Source organism: Chenopodium album, chromosome 11 (assembly GCF_948465745.1).
Source record: "Chenopodium album chromosome 11, dcCheAlbu1.1, whole genome shotgun sequence".
NCBI lineage: Eukaryota > Viridiplantae > Streptophyta > Magnoliopsida > Caryophyllales > Amaranthaceae > Chenopodium > Chenopodium album.
In genome coordinates, this window is record NC_137844.1 from 36,362,224 (window position 1) to 36,382,190 (window position 19,967).

General features: G+C 34.7%; 3 protein-coding genes across 4 annotated transcripts; all 3 read right to left on the reverse strand.

Moving 5' to 3' along the window:
• Window positions 1–5,785: 5,785 nt before the first annotated feature.
• LOC145568820 (F-box/LRR-repeat protein At3g26922-like) lies at window positions 5,786–8,378 on the reverse strand. 2 transcript variants are annotated; one of them, XM_081628213.1, is made up of 2 exons: window positions 8,219–8,378; window positions 5,786–7,334 (listed from the first exon to the last, which is right to left on the reverse strand). In XM_081628213.1, the coding sequence occupies exon 2, from the start codon at window positions 7,322–7,324 to the stop codon at window positions 5,795–5,797; it is 1,530 nt and encodes a 509-aa protein (XP_081484339.1). In that variant the 5' UTR covers window positions 7,325–7,334; window positions 8,219–8,378; the 3' UTR covers window positions 5,786–5,794. The 2 variants fall into 2 exon arrangements, with proteins under 2 accessions (XP_081484339.1, XP_081484340.1); XM_081628214.1 differs by lacking the exon at window positions 8,219–8,378 and having other exon boundaries at window positions 5,786–6,951; window positions 7,115–7,276.
• A 9,471-nt stretch (window positions 8,379–17,849) lies between these two features.
• Window positions 17,850–19,092, reverse strand: LOC145566555 (uncharacterized). The gene is made up of 2 exons (XM_081625939.1): window positions 18,167–19,092; window positions 17,850–18,069 (listed from the first exon to the last, which is right to left on the reverse strand). Exons 1-2 carry the CDS (start codon window positions 19,090–19,092, stop codon window positions 17,850–17,852), a joined length of 1,146 nt encoding a protein of 381 aa, XP_081482065.1.
• Window positions 19,093–19,150: 58 nt separating this feature from the next.
• Window positions 19,151–19,717, reverse strand: LOC145566556 (uncharacterized). Its single transcript, XM_081625940.1, has one exon. The coding sequence runs from the start codon at window positions 19,715–19,717 to the stop codon at window positions 19,151–19,153; it is 567 nt and encodes a 188-aa protein (XP_081482066.1).
• Window positions 19,718–19,967: the final 250 nt, after the last annotated feature.

Here is a 19,967-nt window from a genome sequence, read left to right on the forward strand (position 1 = left end):
TGAAATTTTTTCCTTAAAATTGAACCGATTATTCATATAACCCATGGTGATCATGTTTTTTTAATATATAAAAATAGTTCTTACAAGTATTTACCTTATAATTTAAATTAATATGAATAAATAATACTCGGATTTATAGGATTTATCACCCGTAGGGAGAAAAAAAAATCTAAAATTATTCTTTTTATACCACACCTAATACCCTTATTTTCCTTTAGTATCCATCAATTTACCTACCCAAAATAATAAATTTATATTTTATCCACGCATAATTCCCAAAATAATAAATACAAGTTGTCATATAACACATGGTAATCATGTTTTTTAATTTATAAAAATAGTTCTTACTATTTTTTATCTTATAATTTAAATTTATACAAAATAATACTCAGATAGGTTTTTCACTTTCTATTGCTCGTGGGGAGAAAAAAATTCTAAGATTATTATTTCTATACCACACCTAATACCCAATTTCCACTTAGTGTTCATCAATATATTTACCCACCCAAGTATAATGAACATGTATTTTATCCACCAGTAGGTATATTTTTTCACAAGCATAGAAACAGAAATTACCGCATCACATTCATATACAACGACCAACAACATCTAATTAAATATATGCACTAATAAATAGGTATTTATATGCTATGGAGGGTATATTAATAGAAGATAATTATTAAGATAAAGGAAAAATATTACAGTAATTACTTATAAAGTATACATATTATATAGAATTCATTTTGAAAATATGAGCATTAACTTTTGTAATGAACTTTAGGTATTGAATTCCTAAATCTTCATAATTTGGAAACTCGATATTTTAATCTAAAATTACATTCGTAGGAAATACACAGTATTTGAATACACAATATTTGAATAATCAATTAACATATATATATATATATATATATATATATATATATATATATATATATATATATATATATATATATATATATATATATATATATATATATATATATATATATATATATATATACTTGTAATATCTATAAAATTATATGGTAGAAAATTATAAGGTAAACATTTTATTATATTCTTTATATGTATGGAAGTTTCACATGAAATATTCACATTAAAATCATGTATATGATATGATCCAATAATCATTTGCTAATATAAAAAAATTTAAAATTTAAAACTAAAAAATAAAAAACTAAGACAGGGACACGTGTCTGGAGCTTGTGTACCTATTTTAATATAATACTAGTTTTTGCCCCGTGCCATGCACGGTTACATAATAATAAGAGTTGTAAATCATAAAATTAAAGTCAATTAAAATAAAGTTAGTTTAAATGGAATGAGTTGTATGACCTTTTTTTTTTTTTTACAAAAAAAAAATTAAAAAAAAATTGAATTTATTTGATATCTACCTTAAAACTCTTTTTAATATATTGTTTTTTTTATAAATTATAGTAACTTTTTATTTTATTTTTTAAGGGAAAAGAAAAGAAAAATAAAACAAAATTGGCGAAATTTTTTTTGTTGTTAATGCGACACGTATACTTATCAAAAGTTCATAGTAACAAACCTTTCATTTTGTTTTAATTATCAAAAGTGTTTTATTTTTTTAATAATTTAAGAGATACGGAGTAATTATCAATTTAAAGCAATATCCAATCATATTGTAACAAACTTTTTTTAGAAGATAACCAAAATAACACAAATTCTTATATGTGACTAGCCACATGGTGTGGCCACTTCACATGTAAGACAGTTAATTAAAAAATAGGGGGTTACGGACCTCACGTTAAAGAGCAAATGAGGTTACCTTGACGTATCTGGGGTTATTTAAATGAGAAAAAAGGGGTTACTCTCACATAAATGGAAGCATTATTTGATTTTCTAAAAGAAAAAAATAGGAGTTACTAGAATGAACAAATAAAGTTACTTGTTTCTAAACTAGTTGATATTACTTATATGATAAATTGGAGTTACTTTATTAGACATAATGAGGTTACTCTTATGAAAATAATGGGGTTACTCGTATATATAAATATAGATTATTCTTATAAAAGCAATGTGGCCACACCGAGTGGCTAGCCACATACAAAACTTACTCCCAAAAAAAATGACAAACTTTAGGTGGGGAAATTTTTGCAATAAATTACGGAGTACAATCATAAAGATATGCTAACACAGAGCATCACAAAAACTAGTTTCAACATTGTACATATGCATCGTTTACCTATCTTTTATTAATGAAACCTTTTCTTCTTCCTGTAAATTTTTAAAAAACATTTTACATATGCAGGCAAAGTACATAGCTAGTTAAATATCTGACTAGCAGATCCATCATCAATCAATCAATCAATCAATCAATCAAAGCCTTAATCCCAAAAGTGGGGTCGGCTAACATGAACCAAATTTGATTATTCCGTGTAGTCATCAACATAAATCTTTCTCCTCCATCCCTTACGATCCAAAACTTCATCCTCACGTAAATCCATGCACTTCATATCCTTCCTCACTCCTTCCAACCAAGTCATCTTTGGTCTCCCTCTTCCTCGTTTAATCCCTCCATGGTCCCACTCTTCCACTCTTCGCACCGGTGCACCCTCGGGTCTCCGTCTTACATGTCCAAACCAACGCAGACGATTTTCCCTTAATTTATCTACAATGCCCGCCACACCTACTTTCTTGCGAATAACCTCATTTCTGATTCTATCTCTTAAAGTGTTTCCACACATCCACCTTAACATGCGCATTTCCGTAACCTCCATCTTTTTAATATGCTCTTTCTTAGAAGCCCAACATTCTGTACCATAGAGCAACACTGGTCTTATGGCAGTCCTGTAGAATTTTCCCTTCAACTTTAAGGGAATGCTGCGGTCGCATAGCACTCCCGTGGCCGCTCTCCATTTAAGCCACCCTGACTTAATCCTGTGGGTCACGTCTTGATCAATGTCACCATTCTTCTGGATGATCGACCCTAGGTACTTAAAACATTCACTCATGGTCAAATCCTTTCCATCCAAACTCACCACTTCATTGCTTGTCCCCCTCTGAGTGCCAAAACGACATACCAAATATTCAGTCTTACTCCGACTTAGCTTAAACCCTCTAGATTCCAACCTTTGCCTCCATTGCTCCAACTTGACATTAACCCCATCCTTAGTCTCATCCACCAAAACGATATCATCTGCGAACAGCATACACCATGGAACCTCATCTTGAATTGGTCTAGTTAATTCGTCTAGAACCGTTGCAAAAAGAAAAGGGCTTAATGCAGACCCTTGATGCAATCCGATTGTAATAGGGAAATCTTTTGTCAACCCTCCGCATGTCCTCACATTTGTTGACACATCCCGATACATATCCTTAACTAGGTCTACATACCTTCGTGGGATACCTTTCTTCAACATTGCCCACCAAAGTATCTCTCTTGGCACCTTGTCATATGCCTTCTCTAAATCAATAAAGACCATATGAAGATCTTTCTTCTTTACCCTATAAAACTCCATCATTTGTCTTATCAAATGGATTGCGTCCATAGTAGATCTCCCAGGCATAAAACCAAATTGGTTATCTGAAATGCTTGTGCATGCCCTCAACCTTTGTTCAATCACCCTTTCCCACAACTTCATAGTATGGCTCATAAGCTTAATTCCTCGATAGTTAGAACAATCTTGAGCGTCTCCTTTGTTTTTATAAACCGGGACCAAGGTGCTCTTCCTCCAATCTTGTGGGATCCTTGTAGCCGTCCATATCTTGTTGAAAAGGTTTGTTAACCAATCAATACCAATCTTACCCAAACACCTCCACACCTCTATCGGTACCCCATCAGGGCCAACCGCCTTCTTAGGTTTCATCTTCCTCAGTGCAATCTCCACCTCTACTCTCCTAATCCTTCGCACATACTCCATGTTGATTTCTTCATCACTCATAGAGGTATCTCCTATCACAACTCCATTACTTCCATTAAATAATTCATCGAAGTACCCCTTCCACCTGTCCTTGATGCCCTCCTCTTGCACTAGGACCATTTGGTTCTTATCTTTGACACACTTCACCATGCCAATATCCTTCCTTGCCTCTTGTCTTCTCTTTGCCATCTTATAAATGATCCTTTCTCCCTCCTTGGAATCAAGCTTTTCATAAACCTCCTGATATGCCTTTTCTTTTGCTTGGCGAACAGCTGCCTTTGCCTTACTCTTAGCCTCCTTATACGCTGCAAAGGTTTCATCACTCCTACATTTTCCTAAGGCTTGATAGCATTCCCTTTTTTGCTTAATTACTGCTTTCACCTCTTCATTCCACCACGAAGTATCTCTCTGTACCGAAGTTCTTCCCCTTACTTCCCCTAAGACCTCTTTGGCCACTCTTAGGAAACAGTTCTTCATTCGTAACCAGGTCATGTCCGGATCCACCTCTCCATCCCAATCCGCTTCTTCAATTACCTTTTCTGTAAAAACCTTAGCTTTTGCATCCCTTAGGGTCCACCATCTTATCCTTGGTTCTTCTTGTCTAACTTTTTTCTTCGCCTTCTCTTTCAGACGAATAGTCATTACCAATAGCCGGTGTTGGGTGACCACACTCTCCCCTGGGATAACCTTACAGTTTATGCAACTTTGTCTATCTATGCTCCTTGTGAGCAGGAAGTCTATTTGAGTTGCATTTGCTCCATTCCGAAAAGTTATCAAGTGTGAATCCCTCTTCTTAAACCAAGTATTAGCCAAAATTAAATCATATGATTGGGCAAAATCCATAATAGCTTCACCACCGGCGTCCCTCTGCCCATACCCAAAGCCTCCATGGACACTCTCATAGCCATCTCGGCTCGCCCCAACGTGCCCATTTAGATCCCCTCCAATATATAACTTCTCTGAGTGGTGGACACCCTGCACCACCTCGTCTAGGTCCTCCCAAAATTGTCGTTTCTCTTCTGCATCTAAACCCACTTGGGGAGCATAAGCACTGATAACATTCACAATCTCCTTGCCACATAGCAACTTCAGCCTTATCAACCTATCGTTCTTCCGATAGACCTCGATCACCTCTTTTGCCAACCTCTCATCGAGAACCACACCAACTCCGTTCCTAGCTCCACCATTCCTTGTTCTGTGGCTCGTTTCTTGCCCAACATACCATACCTTATACCCCAAAACCAAGCCTCGAGCTCCTTCTCCTGTCCATCTTGTCTCTTGGAGGCACATGATGTTCACGCGTCGTCTTTTCATTACTTCTACCAATTCTGCTGATTTTCCCGTAAGAGACCCCACATTCCAAGAACCAATCCGCAAACTAAATTCTTTTCTCCCACGCTCCCTCCTGATCCCAACTCCAAGTCCTTGATTATTTGACACCACAATTGGGCAATATGGCGCGTCGCTTCTGGGCGACGACCTAGCAACCCTTACATACTTATCACTGCACCCGGGTCTGGGAAGTGCAGCGCGTCGCTCAGTAGGGAACGCCCCAATGGCACGCCCTTGCTCATTTGACACCACACTCGGGCAATGTGGCGCGTCGCTTCTGGGCGACGACCTAGCAACCCTTGCATACTTATCACTACACCCGGGTCTAGGAAGTGCAGCGCGTCGCTGAGTAGGGAACGCCCCCACGAAAATATCTGTTTGGCTCATGTCATGGGATGTGACGAAGTTTTAGACTGGCTGTCACTGGCCTACCGTAACCCTCCTCCTTTATCCAGGCTTGGGACTGGCAGCGGGAAACCCACTGGCGGAGTTAACTGATAACAGATCCATCATCAAAAAAAAAAAAAAAAAAAAAAAAAAAAAAAAAAAAAAGAGCAGCCAAAGAATCAAGATTAACTGATAACCAGGTTACCCAGACGGAAAATTTGACAATGAGGAACTGTGTTGTTGAAGCCCTTACTTGACGATGTGATATGCTGACCAAAGAATTGAATCTCACAGGATAAAGAACTCCTGTCAAGGTGGAATAACTTCTCGCAGAGCTTGTATTCATCCCACATTCCGTCCATCGTAGTGGTTACAGAAACATCAACCAATAGCACCTCCAATGCTTCTGCATTTTTCAGAATGTAAGCCATCATCTTAATATCATCATCCTCATCGACTCTAAGATCTTTGATCTTTATCCTCTTTAGTCGAGTTAAGCAAAGAGGAGGTGCAAAATCTGGAGGTAAAGCCCATGTTATCATATCTGTATGTGTATCAAACGCTATAACAAGAGCCTGCAAGTTAGGAGAACGTCTTAAGAAAAGCAGCACATCATTCCAGCTACCATTATCAGCATTCACCATCCCAGATTTGATGCTAAGATCAGTCAAATTTTCCAAAGGTGGCTGAGGGTTGTCGTCATCCAAATCATTAAGTGCACTTATTGTACTGATATTTAGGCAAAGTGACTTAACATTAGAAATCAGTTTAGCAAGTTCTACTGTGTTTCTTACATATTCATCTTCACCAAACAACCCAGATTCTATGCAAATTTCTGCAGAATTTAAAGCATCTGAATGCTCAACAAAGCGAACAGAATCTACAGTAAGAACTTTTAATGAGATATTCTCAAGCTTTGCCAAATTGATCACAAATTTTAATCCTTTTAGTGTTTCCTCGACTATCTCAACAACCAACCTTTTCAAATTAAGAGCTGATAAATCAAAACAACAGACACCCTCTATATAATGACCTATTATAGTCAATTCTTCCAATAACAGGGAAGACTTGAACAGTCTGGCCAACAAGTCAGCGGCTAAAACATCTAGATGACAACTGAACTTCTTCAAATTAGGAAGACATACTGGTGCACAATCAGGCACTGCAATATCCAGGGCTCCCCTCAAAGTGAGCTCAACAACAGATTGACATTCAAAAACACAAATTGGTAAAGGAATAGTAGACCCAAAAGATGCTGTTACCTCAATTCTTTCAGGATGTCGGCCACAAATAGTACTCATCCAGGATTCAAAAGAGTCATCATAGCTTTCTTGCATATCATCTGTAAAGGTACTACCATAAGGAAATTTAAGACAAAAGCTATGAAGTTTGGACGCGGTGAGCTGCGGAAGGATGTGGTCAACAGTTCTAAAGAATGGTTCAGTCCAGTTAAAACAACCAATACTAGACTGAAGGTGATAGAGATCAAAGACAAGATGGGTGACCTGAGTCCAAAGGTATTGCCATCGGCGAGATAAGATGGAGGTTGCAGCAGCGGATTCTATCGGGATGAGAGAAAGAATGTCAACTAAAATGGCATCCGGAAGTAAGCTCAATCGATCAATTTTGTCCGTTGATTCCAACATCTGCCTCTTGTTGCCTTCTCTATTCATACAATTAAATCCATCCTCCAATGGCCTAGATCCAGCTTCCATGTCAAGTAATCTGTCCACCAATTCAATAAAATCCCTCGTAAGCATAACATCGAATTAAGAAATTAGAACAGAACATATTCTTATCAATGCCATGAACCCCAATATCAGAATCAAGCCATCAAACAATGCACAATGTTCTCCATCATTCCCGCTATTTACATAAAAACAAGGATAACATCATATTGTAAACAAATTTATTAAAAACATGGGAGTAATGAGAAGAGTAAAATCCCATTATCATACCCCAAGCGACGTCCATCACAAAACCAGTTGACAACTACAGTACTAATAGTAATAAGATCATTAGCTAATTTGTAAGACATACACCCAATTAAACATCCACCTCAAGTGTGAGTCTATGCACTTGAGCATTTATATCGCTGATAAACGGACCTTTCCTACATCATCTTACAATAACAACAAAACGAGGTTCTATTCTAAAACCAATCGGTGATACGAGGATTAGTCTATTCAATGTGGGACAAATCCTCACATGGTCGTAATCAACAGAATCGAGTACAAATCGCATAAATTTACTACTCAAGTGAATTCCTTTGTTTGAATTTTAAATTAATTCATATTCAGCAAAGAATTAATCTCAGCCATTTTTGACAGAAAACAAAATCAAAGAATGCAACTCTTCAAATGAGAAATCAAAGATTAATTGCCGGATAATTATAATAGTCATCAATAAAATAACAAACATAAGAAAATTAAATTAAAACGAAAAAGGGGATTACAGATTAAAATAAATAAATAAATAAAAAATAAAAAATCATAATTTAGGGATATTGATGAATGAATGCAAAATTAAGCAGAAATTTACACATAACCCTCAAAAATTGAATGACAAAGAAATGAATTTTTCGTATAAATAAACAAAATTGAACTAACCCTTGGTGATTTCACGGGGAGAATGTAAGTAATTTGAGGGAGCAACGAAGTCATAATCAACAAATTTCGATTCTGCTTCTGAGGGAAAGAGAGGAAGAATAGAGAGAAAGTAATAACAACATTTTGAGGGTTGTGTCTGAGTGTCGGACGGCTGACCCAATTTTTTCAACGTTGGTATGAACCTTTGTTACTTACTCGGTAAGGTTTTATAATACATGGGTTTCTTTCAATTAGTATTATATAGTACCGAGTATATTCTTTCCCTTTTTTCTTTCCTTTTTTTTTTTTTTTTAGGGTAAGTATTATATTACCTTTGTTTTATATTACTCGCAATATTTGTCAAAAATGGCCGCTTCATATTACTCGCAATAATATTATAATTTTTTCCTTAATTAGTACGAGGAAATTTTTGGGTGCAAAAAGACAATTTCACCCTTACTTTTTTGTAAAACATCCTAATTAAACTACAAATCTAATCTCATTACATTAAACCCCAAGGGTAATTATTTTCACCCTTACCACCAAATTCATTCCCCTCCATCTACATTCAACATCTTCCTTCATAATTTTTCTCTCTCTTCCTTCATAATGCAACACCTTCAATGGCAACCACCACCACCACTACCATTGTCCACCGATCACCTCTACCACCGATCATTGTTGTCCCTTTCTTGTCGCCGCCTCTATTTTCTTTCTCTTCTTTTTTGTGTTGTTTCCTCATTGCCACTAAAGCTCAAATTTAAAGGTTTTATGGTCAAATTTAACCATAAAAACTCTAGATCTAGAGTAGAGTTTTGATGGTTAAATTTGACCATTTAAAGCTTTAATTAATAATAGAAGGTTCGCGGGTTTGTGGGTTCGCTGGGTTTTCGTGCGTTAGTGACTTCAAAGATTTTCTAGATCTCTGGGTTTTCGTGGGTTGGTGTTTGGTTTGTGGGTTGGTGGTTGGTGGCTTGGAGGTGGTTTATTCCAGATCTGTGGGTTGTGGCGGTAGAAGGTTCGTGGGTTGCGGTGGTTGTGGGTGGAGGGTTCGTGGGTTGCGCTGCGGTTCGTGAGTGTGGTGGCTCAAGAGTTACGACGGTTCGTAGGTGCGATGGCTCGAGAGTTACGACGGTTCATGGGTTGCGAAGGCTCAAGGGTTCATCGATGCTACGGCAGGGTAGTGGTGGGCTCGGTGATTTGTGGTGCTGGTTGGCAATGTTATTAAAATCACGATTCTATGATCCCAATCCACCAAAATGATGTAAATCGTCGGTTGAATCGCTATGTTGTAGAATTGTTCATAGAATCGGCGGAATCAGTACCGATTCTACCGATTTCACTCCTACAAAAAGTTTGATATTCTGAAACCCATAATTTTCGATTCCGAAGTTGGAATTGGGCTTATAATATATCATTGGAAAGATCTTGAAGTCTTCTTTCTAATAGAATTGGTTTCATACCCATATCATTTGTATATTTTATATTATAGACTGAATAGTGTAAGGGTGTCATAGTTGAGCCTAACTTTAGTCAATGACTTATATATTATTCAATCTAGATCATAATAAAGCTTAGGAAACATATTTAAATATTTTTAAGATTCTATCCAACCATCTAAATTTTGTAGGCGTAAGAATGTATTCATGAGTCTTATGCACTCAACTTTGGGCATATATAAAACAATTTTATAACATGAGTTTATTGTAGTTGTCATTCTTTAGCTATCTCGTTAAATGAACTAACTTGACACTTAGTTTTCTATTATCATTGGATTTTTTATTAGGGGTCTGGGGAAACAACTTTACGAGTCAACAACGTTATTTTTTTTTTCATAATTTAACAACAATTGTCGCGTACTCTCGTGGTTAAGAATGTGTACCAATAATATGACTTTATAGTTTATAGTGTATTGTTTGAGTTATGCGCGTGCGAAATTACTTCTAAAACTATTTTATGTTTGTATTGTCGATATTATTTTATCAACAATATATATTATTATCATTCTCATTGCTATAAAATTATGTATGTAGTCATTAGTGACATTTTGAAGCCCAATTTTACAATATTGTAGAATTGTACGATTCTACGATTCGATTTTACCGATTCAATTCTACCCCACTCATTGATTCAATGTAGAATTTTACAACTAGCTGGTTAGTTTCGGTGCTACTCGATGGTGGTTGTAGGGTGTTTCTAGTGCTGCTGGGTGGCGGTAGTGGTGGTGGGTGATTTAGTTTAATTTTGGTTCAATTTGTTTTCTATTTTTGGGTTATATTAATATTTAAGTATATGCTCTTATATTTCATGCTTAGGATCTTTTGCCTAGGAGTGCGCAAAATCCATGTTTATTGGGAGTAATAGGAAGCAGAGGTAGTATATTATTTGAATACTATGGATCATTGGCACTCCATATCCAATTTGATTGAGTTATTTTCCTAAACTTTATGTTATTTTGCTTAAATCTTATGTTATTTTGCTAAAATAATATGTTATTTACTTCAACCTCAGCTCGTGCTATTTTATATAAAAGTTGTGTTATTTTGCCAAAGATTATTTTAGCTTACATAAGTTTCAGCTCATGTTATTTTACCATTAATACCCGTATTTGTGTTAGTTTTTTAGACCTTGTGTAAGTTTGCTTAAAATTGATAGTTTTTTTATTCAAAACCAATTAAATTATGTGTATTTTCATTCCTTTGAGAGAATTAAATATTACATGAAAATTATTGTTAAGAGTATGGTATATTCAATTTAACACAACAGCTTTATACATTGAAATGATCGATGTTGATTATAAAAAAACAACATGCATGTATAAAATGACATGTACTTATTAAAAATAACATATATATAAATTAAAATAATAAGAATTTCACATCAAAATACACATGAATTTTATAAACCTAGAGTACCTTGTGCATGGTACTCGTGGAGTACAAAGTACAAAGGTGAGGAGTCATAAGGTTAAGACAGTTGCAAGGAGATTGAGTGCAAAAGAAAAGGGAAAGGGAAAGATAGTTGAGGAGACAACTATTGTTAGGTTGAGTGCTCAAGAAAAGGGTAAGGGGAAGGTAGGTGAGGAGGATGTTTTTGTTAAATTAGATCTGGAGCTACAGAAGCTAAGGGAGAATATATAGAAAGATAAGCAAAGGGAAGAAGTAGTTGTTTTATGATGACTTTAAGGGTGGGGGAGGGAGACACTGAACCTCAGATTGCGAGCTAAGTGACCTGGCCTTGACTTAAACTAGGTTGAGGGAGAGGAGGAATTTTATGACAATGATGATGATGAGGAGGAGTCGTTGAGGAAGAATTTAGAGCATCTTATAAGTGAAGTAAATGGTAGCTTGAGAGGAGTAGGTGAACAAGAGGAGTATAGGGATGATGAACCTAAGGATCCTAGGTTTGAAATTGAAAAAAAATTGAACTCAGTTGAAGTGAGGATTCAAGAACAAATTGAGGGTGATTCCGATGAGCTTAGGAGCTTGGGTGGTGACTTAGATGATTACAAAGAGTTACCTTGTACTTGGTTTAATGTTGAAACACACTTTGATAAGCCAATCAAATTTGTAGAGTGATAAAAGTTTAGCAATGTGCAATTATTGAGGAAAGCTTTGAGATGTCATGCAATTGAGAATATGTATGAGTATTACTTGCATCATAATGACAGTAAAAGAATAATAGCGTGATGTAAAAGAATGAAGATGCAACTGTGTGTACAATAAAAAAAAGTTGTAGGTTCCCTTTGTGTACATGTGTGAAAGGGTTGACTTGAAGTGTAGGTTTAATTAAGTTTTATGTTGCTAGGTTGGTGAAATCAAAGCTTGGAAAATTAGGACTTTGAAGTTGAAATGTTGGTGTATGAGGACAAAAATGAACAAAAAAGTTACTGCAAAGTTTCTTACAAAATGGTACTTGGAAGAATTCAGAGGGAACCTCACATAAAAAGATAAGACAGTTTCAAGAGAGGGCTTTAAATGATTTGGGAATTAAGATCAGCTACTTCAAAGCATGGCTGGCTAGATGCAAGGCAAAGCTGATAGTATATAGGTCTGCAGCTGAGTAATATGCTAGGGTGTGGGAGTATGGAAAAGTTATTATGAAATACAACCTTGGCAGTGGTTATAATGTTGTCATGGATGGTATTAATCAAATACAGAGGCTTATTTTTATGAGGATGTTTGTATGCCTTCCTCCACTTAGGGATAATGGTGGTAAATGATAAATCGGTCGTTGGATGAATACCTTAAATCCAAACACTATTTCTACCTAAACCAACCTAAGACAAGTGTAGGGCAAGTAAAGGATCGTATCCGTAGGTAATGGGTATAGGTATACTAAGAATATGAAACGGTTGTAATCTAGTTCGGTCACAAATTGGGATTTTGATTAAATAACTACTATAAAGACAAACACTAGGGGGAAATTAGAATAGACACCAACCAAACCAATAGATCAATACAATAGGCAAACATGAACTTAAATTAGATTGGGGTTTTGATTAAATAACTACTATAAAGACAAACACTAGGGGGAAATTATAATAGACACCAACCAAACCAATAGATCAATACAATAGGCAAACATGAACACAAATTAGGTGATAGAAAGGGTACTCAACATTTTCTTCTTTCAAACCCACAGCACTAAGCATTTTTAAATTAAACCATGTTCAACTAACATGATAGGCCAACAAGTCTTAATGATGGAAAGTAGACTACTGACTCAGGTTTGTCTTTTAATTGGTATAAGAAAGCATTATTTAACGCACAAGTAATTGGGATTTCTCACCTAATTATCCCAACTAAGATTAATACATCATCAAAACAAGGAATCGTAATCAAGATAAAAATTCAGTCTAATCATACAAGAAAAGGCTCACAATCACACTTCATCTTTCAATGCAAGCATAGAAGTGAATACATGAGCAACAAGTGGCCATCCAATTGCACATACAATTAACCAATTCTTTAACAATCAATCATCAACCCAAAATGAACATGCAAGCACAAATATCAATCAACCCATTGCTTGGTTAGGTCTTCACCCAACCCCTAACTAAGGAACTACTCACTAATCATGGTGTTCAACATCCTAGCAACAATATCTAAATTCAACATTAATCTAACAAGTTGAGAAGTGATAAGATGGAATTAGATTGAACATGCAACAATAATTAAATAAGATCAACAGAGAAATCAACAACTCAAAGCAATTAAAAACAGAATATAAAGAGTGAGAGATAGACGAAATAGATTACTAATGAAGCTTCAAAGTATTGAGGAATTGTTGAAATTATATTAAGAACACAAACTTCAATTAATATACTACAATGATTGAGTTTTGAGAAGACCTAAGCTAATTAAAGAAAGTTTTAAGAAACTAAGGGCTTAAGAAGTCTAAAGGGAAGAAGATCCGTCAAATGGAAGCATGAGGGTTGTATTTAAGAAATTTTGTCAAAAACTACCAATTAAAGCGCGTGTTTTGAAAACAACTACCTATTAATTTTTTTAAAAAAGAATTACCACAAAGTTGTAAAAAGTTTAAGTAGCACTACCACTCTAATAATTCCAACTAGAATATTCGGCATATAGGTTCCATTTTTTACCTTTACCTCATAAAATAACCATCTAAATTGACTAAATTACCCTTCATAAAGGTTAAAAGTGGTAAAAAGTGAGACCCAAATGTCGGAGATTCTAGCCAAAATTGTTAGAGTGGTAGTGCTACTTAAACTTTTTTACAACTTTGTTGTAGTTCTTTTAAAAAAAAAATTCAATAGGTAGTAGTTTTCAAAATACGTGCTTTAATTGGTATTTGTTGAAAAAAAAATTCTTGTATTTATACTCCCCAAAATTACATAGAAAAATCCATCAAGAAAACCAGGTTTGCATGTAAGAGCGCTCGCTTCTACACATAGGAGCGCCCGCTCCCAAGTCAAGAGTGCTCGCTTCTAGTTGGCTCGCACGCCTGCTCCTACTGTAGTGGCTTGGGTAGAATGTTGAAGATCAGGGAGGAGCGCCCACTCCTTCATAGGTGCGTGCTAGCTCCTTGTAAAGCAAGGGGAAGCAAATATTGGTGTTTGGATTAGGAGCACCAACTCCTCTCTAAATTATTTGAAGGTAGGAATTTAGCATGAAGGAGGAGCACCCTTTCCTTGGGGGATGCATGCCTGCTTCTATTGTTCATTGGTTGCACTAAAGTTCTTTATTGCCTTGGCTAAATCTTCAATTTGTTGTTGCACCTACAAACACGAGCAAACACACAAGAGGGACAAAAATACTAAAAGCTATAATTATGTACAAAAAGGAGTTAAAAAGGGATTAAAGAAGAGTTATAAAGACCATGATAAGTGGACAAATAAAACACTTATCGTTCTCGATGGTAGGCCCATCATTGGGGTGGATGGATGCCATCTGAAAGGAGCTTATCCTGATCAAATCCTAGTTACAGTATCTAAAGATGCAAATAACAACATATTTTCATTGGCGTAGGAAATAACAAAAATTAAGAATAAAGAGACATAGGAGTGGTTTCTTGAGGCTTTGCTGCAGACACTTGGAGGTTTTAAGCAAGGACTTGGGTTAACTTTCATGTCTGACAGACAGAAAGTAAGTTCATTTACTTGAAGCATTTCAGTGTTTATATAAACTTTGACAACTCAAGTATTTAAATGACCTTGTTCCTCTATTTTCAGGGATTTAAAGGCTTTTGAAACTATTATGCCAAAAACTGAGCTTAGGTCTGCATCAGACATATCTGAGCAAATTTCAAGGTCCCACTTTCAAGGAACTATTATGGGCTGCTGCTAGGGGTGTTAAAAAAAAACCTGAACCAATTACCCAACGACCCGCAAAATACTCGACGGATATTTGAAGATATTTTCCAGATTTTCCAGGATGGGTACCTGACCCGGGAAAACACATGGGTTACGGGCTGGGTCATGGGCTATGATTTGTGTGACTCGGGTACTCGTTGACCTGCTACACTACCTCCTTTCTTTAAAAAAAAAAATAAAAAAATAATGTTAAATAAATGAAAGCCTTTTACTTCATATTTCCTTCGACGGTCATTGTAACGCCCCAATCCTCTCATTTTCTCTTCCTTCAAGTTTCCTCACCCCATCTTCCTTCTTCTACAACCCTTAATCCCTTATTTTCTTCCCGGGCCTTCATCTCTCTCCTTGTTCATCTAGCTCTTTACCTCTTGCTTCTACTTCTAGTAATTGAGGGTTAGTGACTTAAATATGAGATCTGCAATGCTTAGGATTTTGCTATTTATATTGTATAATATTATTTGGTTCTAAAATTTGGAGGTGATGATATAGTAACCAAAATTGTTGAGTATATACATGATTACTTGGTTAGGGAAGAATGAAGATTATTTTGAATTTGAATTGTTTTATAAACTTATTATATATTTTGGGAAATTTGGGCTGTTTTGTAATTAGGAATAAATTGGAGCCTTTGGATGTAGTAAGGTATTGTACTGCTTCAATTGAGATCAAAGCTGGTAAAAGATTATACTAAATAAAAAAAATTCGGGTACACTTTGACCCGACCCGGTTAAATCAAGTACCCGACAACCGGGTACCCTGTTTAACCGGGTTGGGTCATGGGCTGGTTATTTAACTACTCGAACATTCTGGTACCCAAAAAACCAGGTATTCAGATCTGAACACTTCTAGCTGCTAGGGCAAGCACTCTCGTAAGCCCTCTCAAACAATTGTTACATAGTTTGTTGCATGCTAATGGAATTAATTCATTTTCTAGATGAAGAAGCATTTGACTACATGTCAAACATTCCCCCACACCACTGGTCTAGGCATGCATTCTCTTGAAACAGCAAGTCTAACATGTTGTTAAACATGTGTGAGATACTTAATGCAGTGATTAGGGAAACTAGAGATTAGCCTATTATTCTTCAAGTGGAGTAGTTAAGAAGATATATGATGAAGAGGAGTAATGACAAGTGGGAGGCATTTAGTAAATGGGAAGGTTTGCTAACCCCATATGTGAGCAAGGTGTTTGATGGGTTAGAAAAGTATGCTAGGTCATGTATAGTGCAGGCATCTAGGGGTGATAGCTTTAAGGTGCAATACAAGGATGATCAAAGCATTGTCAATCTTGAAAATAGGAGTTGCTCATGTTTTAGGTGGGAGTTGACTGTGATACCTTGTGTTCATGATTCTGCAATATAATAACAATTATATTGTTCAAATCTATAATAACCCAAAAGGCAAAAATAAGCTAGATATGTTTATTGAGTAACTTTTGTATACATCCTGTGTACATTAATTTACTAAACATCGGGGGTCACTTGTATCAAATTTATGGTCACGTACTTTTTCAATTTTTTGGGTAACTTTTATCAATAAAGTATTATATTTCGTAACTTTTATTTTTTTCAGGGTAATTTTATTCATATTAGGGTAACTTTTGCTCATTTTAGTGAAACTTTTATAACAATTGTACAATATTTTATTGTACATCCGATTTATTTAAAAGTTTGTCATGCTTATTATAGAAATCCTCGTACCATTTTCAACTCATAGTTCCACTTCATTCCAAAACAAGTTTCGACTTCTTTTTAGGCCCTGTATATTTCGTCCATAACTTTGACATGTTTTTATTGTTATTCTTGAATCTTTTAACTAATACTAAAACAAAACATGCTGACATCATCTTTTTCTAAAATTATACACATGTCACTTTCTCGTAAAAAAATTTCCCGCCTAAATTCTTTAATGACATCATTTTTTATTTTATTTTTTATTTTTTTAAAGCTGAACTAACTAATTTATTTTTATTAATTTGAAAATTGTTAAATTTATTTTGACTAAAAAAATCAAATAGATGCTTCTATAGACTACTATACAAATGATTGATTGTTGGAAGCTAAAATAATAATTTTGATGACATTTGTGCTAATTATATACTGCATATTTTTTTCCTTCGAATTTCATTAATATGCATCCTTAAATAATTTTCTTTCAACTATTTCAATTATTAATTGTAAATAATATGGTTCATATATATCTTTAAATGTACATTAATTTTATATCTAATTTTAATCTTTATTAATGTAACATAACGTAAACTACAAGAAAAATTAATTCTAACCGTGCATCGCACGGGGATAACCTAGTTAACATCAAAACTTAAGATGTGATTTATTTGTAATATTCATATCAATTAAAATAGTCATGATTTTTTTTAACTAATTATGTCCATTGTTTAGAAAGTCAAAAAGAGTGAATTTTGATCATTTTCCAATTATAATTTTAGGTTATGAAGGGTATACAGTCTTATTGAGAGGTGTCACACCTCAACCCATTACAATGTTTTTGCTTGTTAATAATTCAATTTCATTCATTCGCGAATTATTATTGTTAGAACCATATAACAAATTGTTCATTTTCTCAACCGAAAAAAAATGAAAAAAAAAACTATAATAAACGCTAAAGCCAAAAATAAACTAGGCTTCAACAGTGCCGGGGCTAAAATTGCAAATTATTTTTGGGGCCCTGTTCAACTTTTTAAAATGGGCCTTCTACTTCATAAATTTAATACCTAATTTTTATTTGATAAAAAAATACATTACATTAGAAAATTCGTCAAAAGTAAAGTGAAATCCTGAAAATTCCTAAAAATCACTTAAAAAGAGTAGCTCTTCTTGTATGTTTTGTAGCAAAGTCATCGATGACATTCTCCATATCGACTTCATCTAAAAGATCAGATTCAATAGCCATCAAAGCGAGTCCATTTAATCTTTCTTGTGACATTGTCGTCCTTAAGTACGACTTTAGCAACTTCAGCTTTGAAAAACTCCGTTCTGCAGAAGCAACAGTAATAGGAATTGTTAGTAATATCCTGTATGCAATTGTTGCATTTGGGTAGCAAGTATATCGTTTTAAAAAATTCAATAAATCAATCCTCTCATTTTCTCCTTGGGTAAAACTCTCTAAACCAAGTTAACTCAACAAATAAATCCTCTCCATCAACATCAGAAACCTCACCTTTCTTAAGAGCATTTTCAAAAGCAAAACAAGAAGATAAAAGTTTCTCATCATCCGTTGAATGCAACTTATCAGAATTGAACAAAAAGCCAAAGATATTCTCATACGATTCGTATTGTTCAAACCTTTTTTCCAATGATGCAATAGTTTGATCCACAATGTATATAAAATATTGGATTCTAAATGATTCATCGGGAGATAATAGTGTTTCATCACCATCTATCTCATCAAATTGTCTTTTTCTACGTATTATACGTCTTTGAGGAAATACAGGATCAATGCCAATTTCAATAGCTAATTTTTTTGCAATATCCATGGCCTTTGAAAAACCATTCTCCCTATATTTTTTAAAAAAGGAAATCAACCCTTTAATCTCACCAATGGCGATATCAATCAGCATATCCTGGGATTGTAATTGTTTACTAACAAAGTTTACAGCACATAAAATTTCATACCAAATGATTGTAGCAAGCAAAAATTCAAAACTACCAAGTTCATTATTTGCTAAAGATCTAGCTTCACTTTGAAGTTTATGATCATCAGATACTTCAGCTACTTCAAGTAATGCTTCACGTATCTCATGTATTTGAAATCTAATTGCTTTGATACTTTCAACACGACTTTTCCATCGAGTGGCAGATAATGATTTAAGAGTTAAACCTTTAATATTTTCTTTTAAAATATGCCATCTCTTGGTAGAACCAACAAATATAGTATAAATGCGTTGGACTATACCCAAGAATTCCCTTGCTTTAGGAGAAGCATTTGCAATGTCACACAAAACTAAATTAAGACTATGACAACCACATGGAGAATAAAAAGCTCTAGGATTCAAATCCAATAGTCTCTTTTGCACACCTTGATGTTTACCTTTCATGTTAGAACCTTATCATATCCTTGTCCCCTGATATTATCTATGTCAAGATCATGAGATATTAACACATTATATTTTCTAACACTTTAAACAGTCCTAGACCAGTAGTATCATTAACTTGTAAGAACTCAATAAAAAATTCTTTCACTTTATAAGAATTTGAACATTTGTCAACACACCTTAAAATTAAAGTCATTTGTTCTTGATGACTAGCATCAGGTGTACAATCCAACATCACAGAAAAATATTTTGCTTCTTTTATTTTCTTCATGATAGCATTATTGATTTTAGAAGCAAGTAAGAGTATCAATTCATTCTGAATGTCATGGCTAAGATAATGATGATGAATAATCCCATTCTCAATACGATGAACATGCTCAATAATCACAGGATCAAATTCAGCCAACATTTCAATCAAACCTAAAAAATTTCCATTGCTACTTTGATATAACCTTTCGTGTTTCCCACGAAATGCAAGGTTATTTTTACCAAGGAACTTCACAATAGCAATAATTCTAATAATGACACTTTTCCAGTACTCATTTTCTTTTTGAAATTGGTCTTGGGCAACTTTGTCTATTGTTTCATTATATTTCAATCTATTTCTTAGTTCACACCAAGCACCCATGTTCAAAACGTGATCAACACTTGTTTCATGTTCTTTAAGTCTATGACTAACATGTGACCAATCATTATATCCTTCATTTCCCAAATTACCTTTTTCGATACCCTTTTTGAAGATTTTACAGCAAAAACAAAATACTTTGTCAATATCTTTAAAATAAACAAGCCAATCTCTATCACAAGTTTCACCATTAGGCAAATACCTAGTATATAAATTTGAAGTAAAACTCCTAGATACTTTGTCTTTAGGGCCT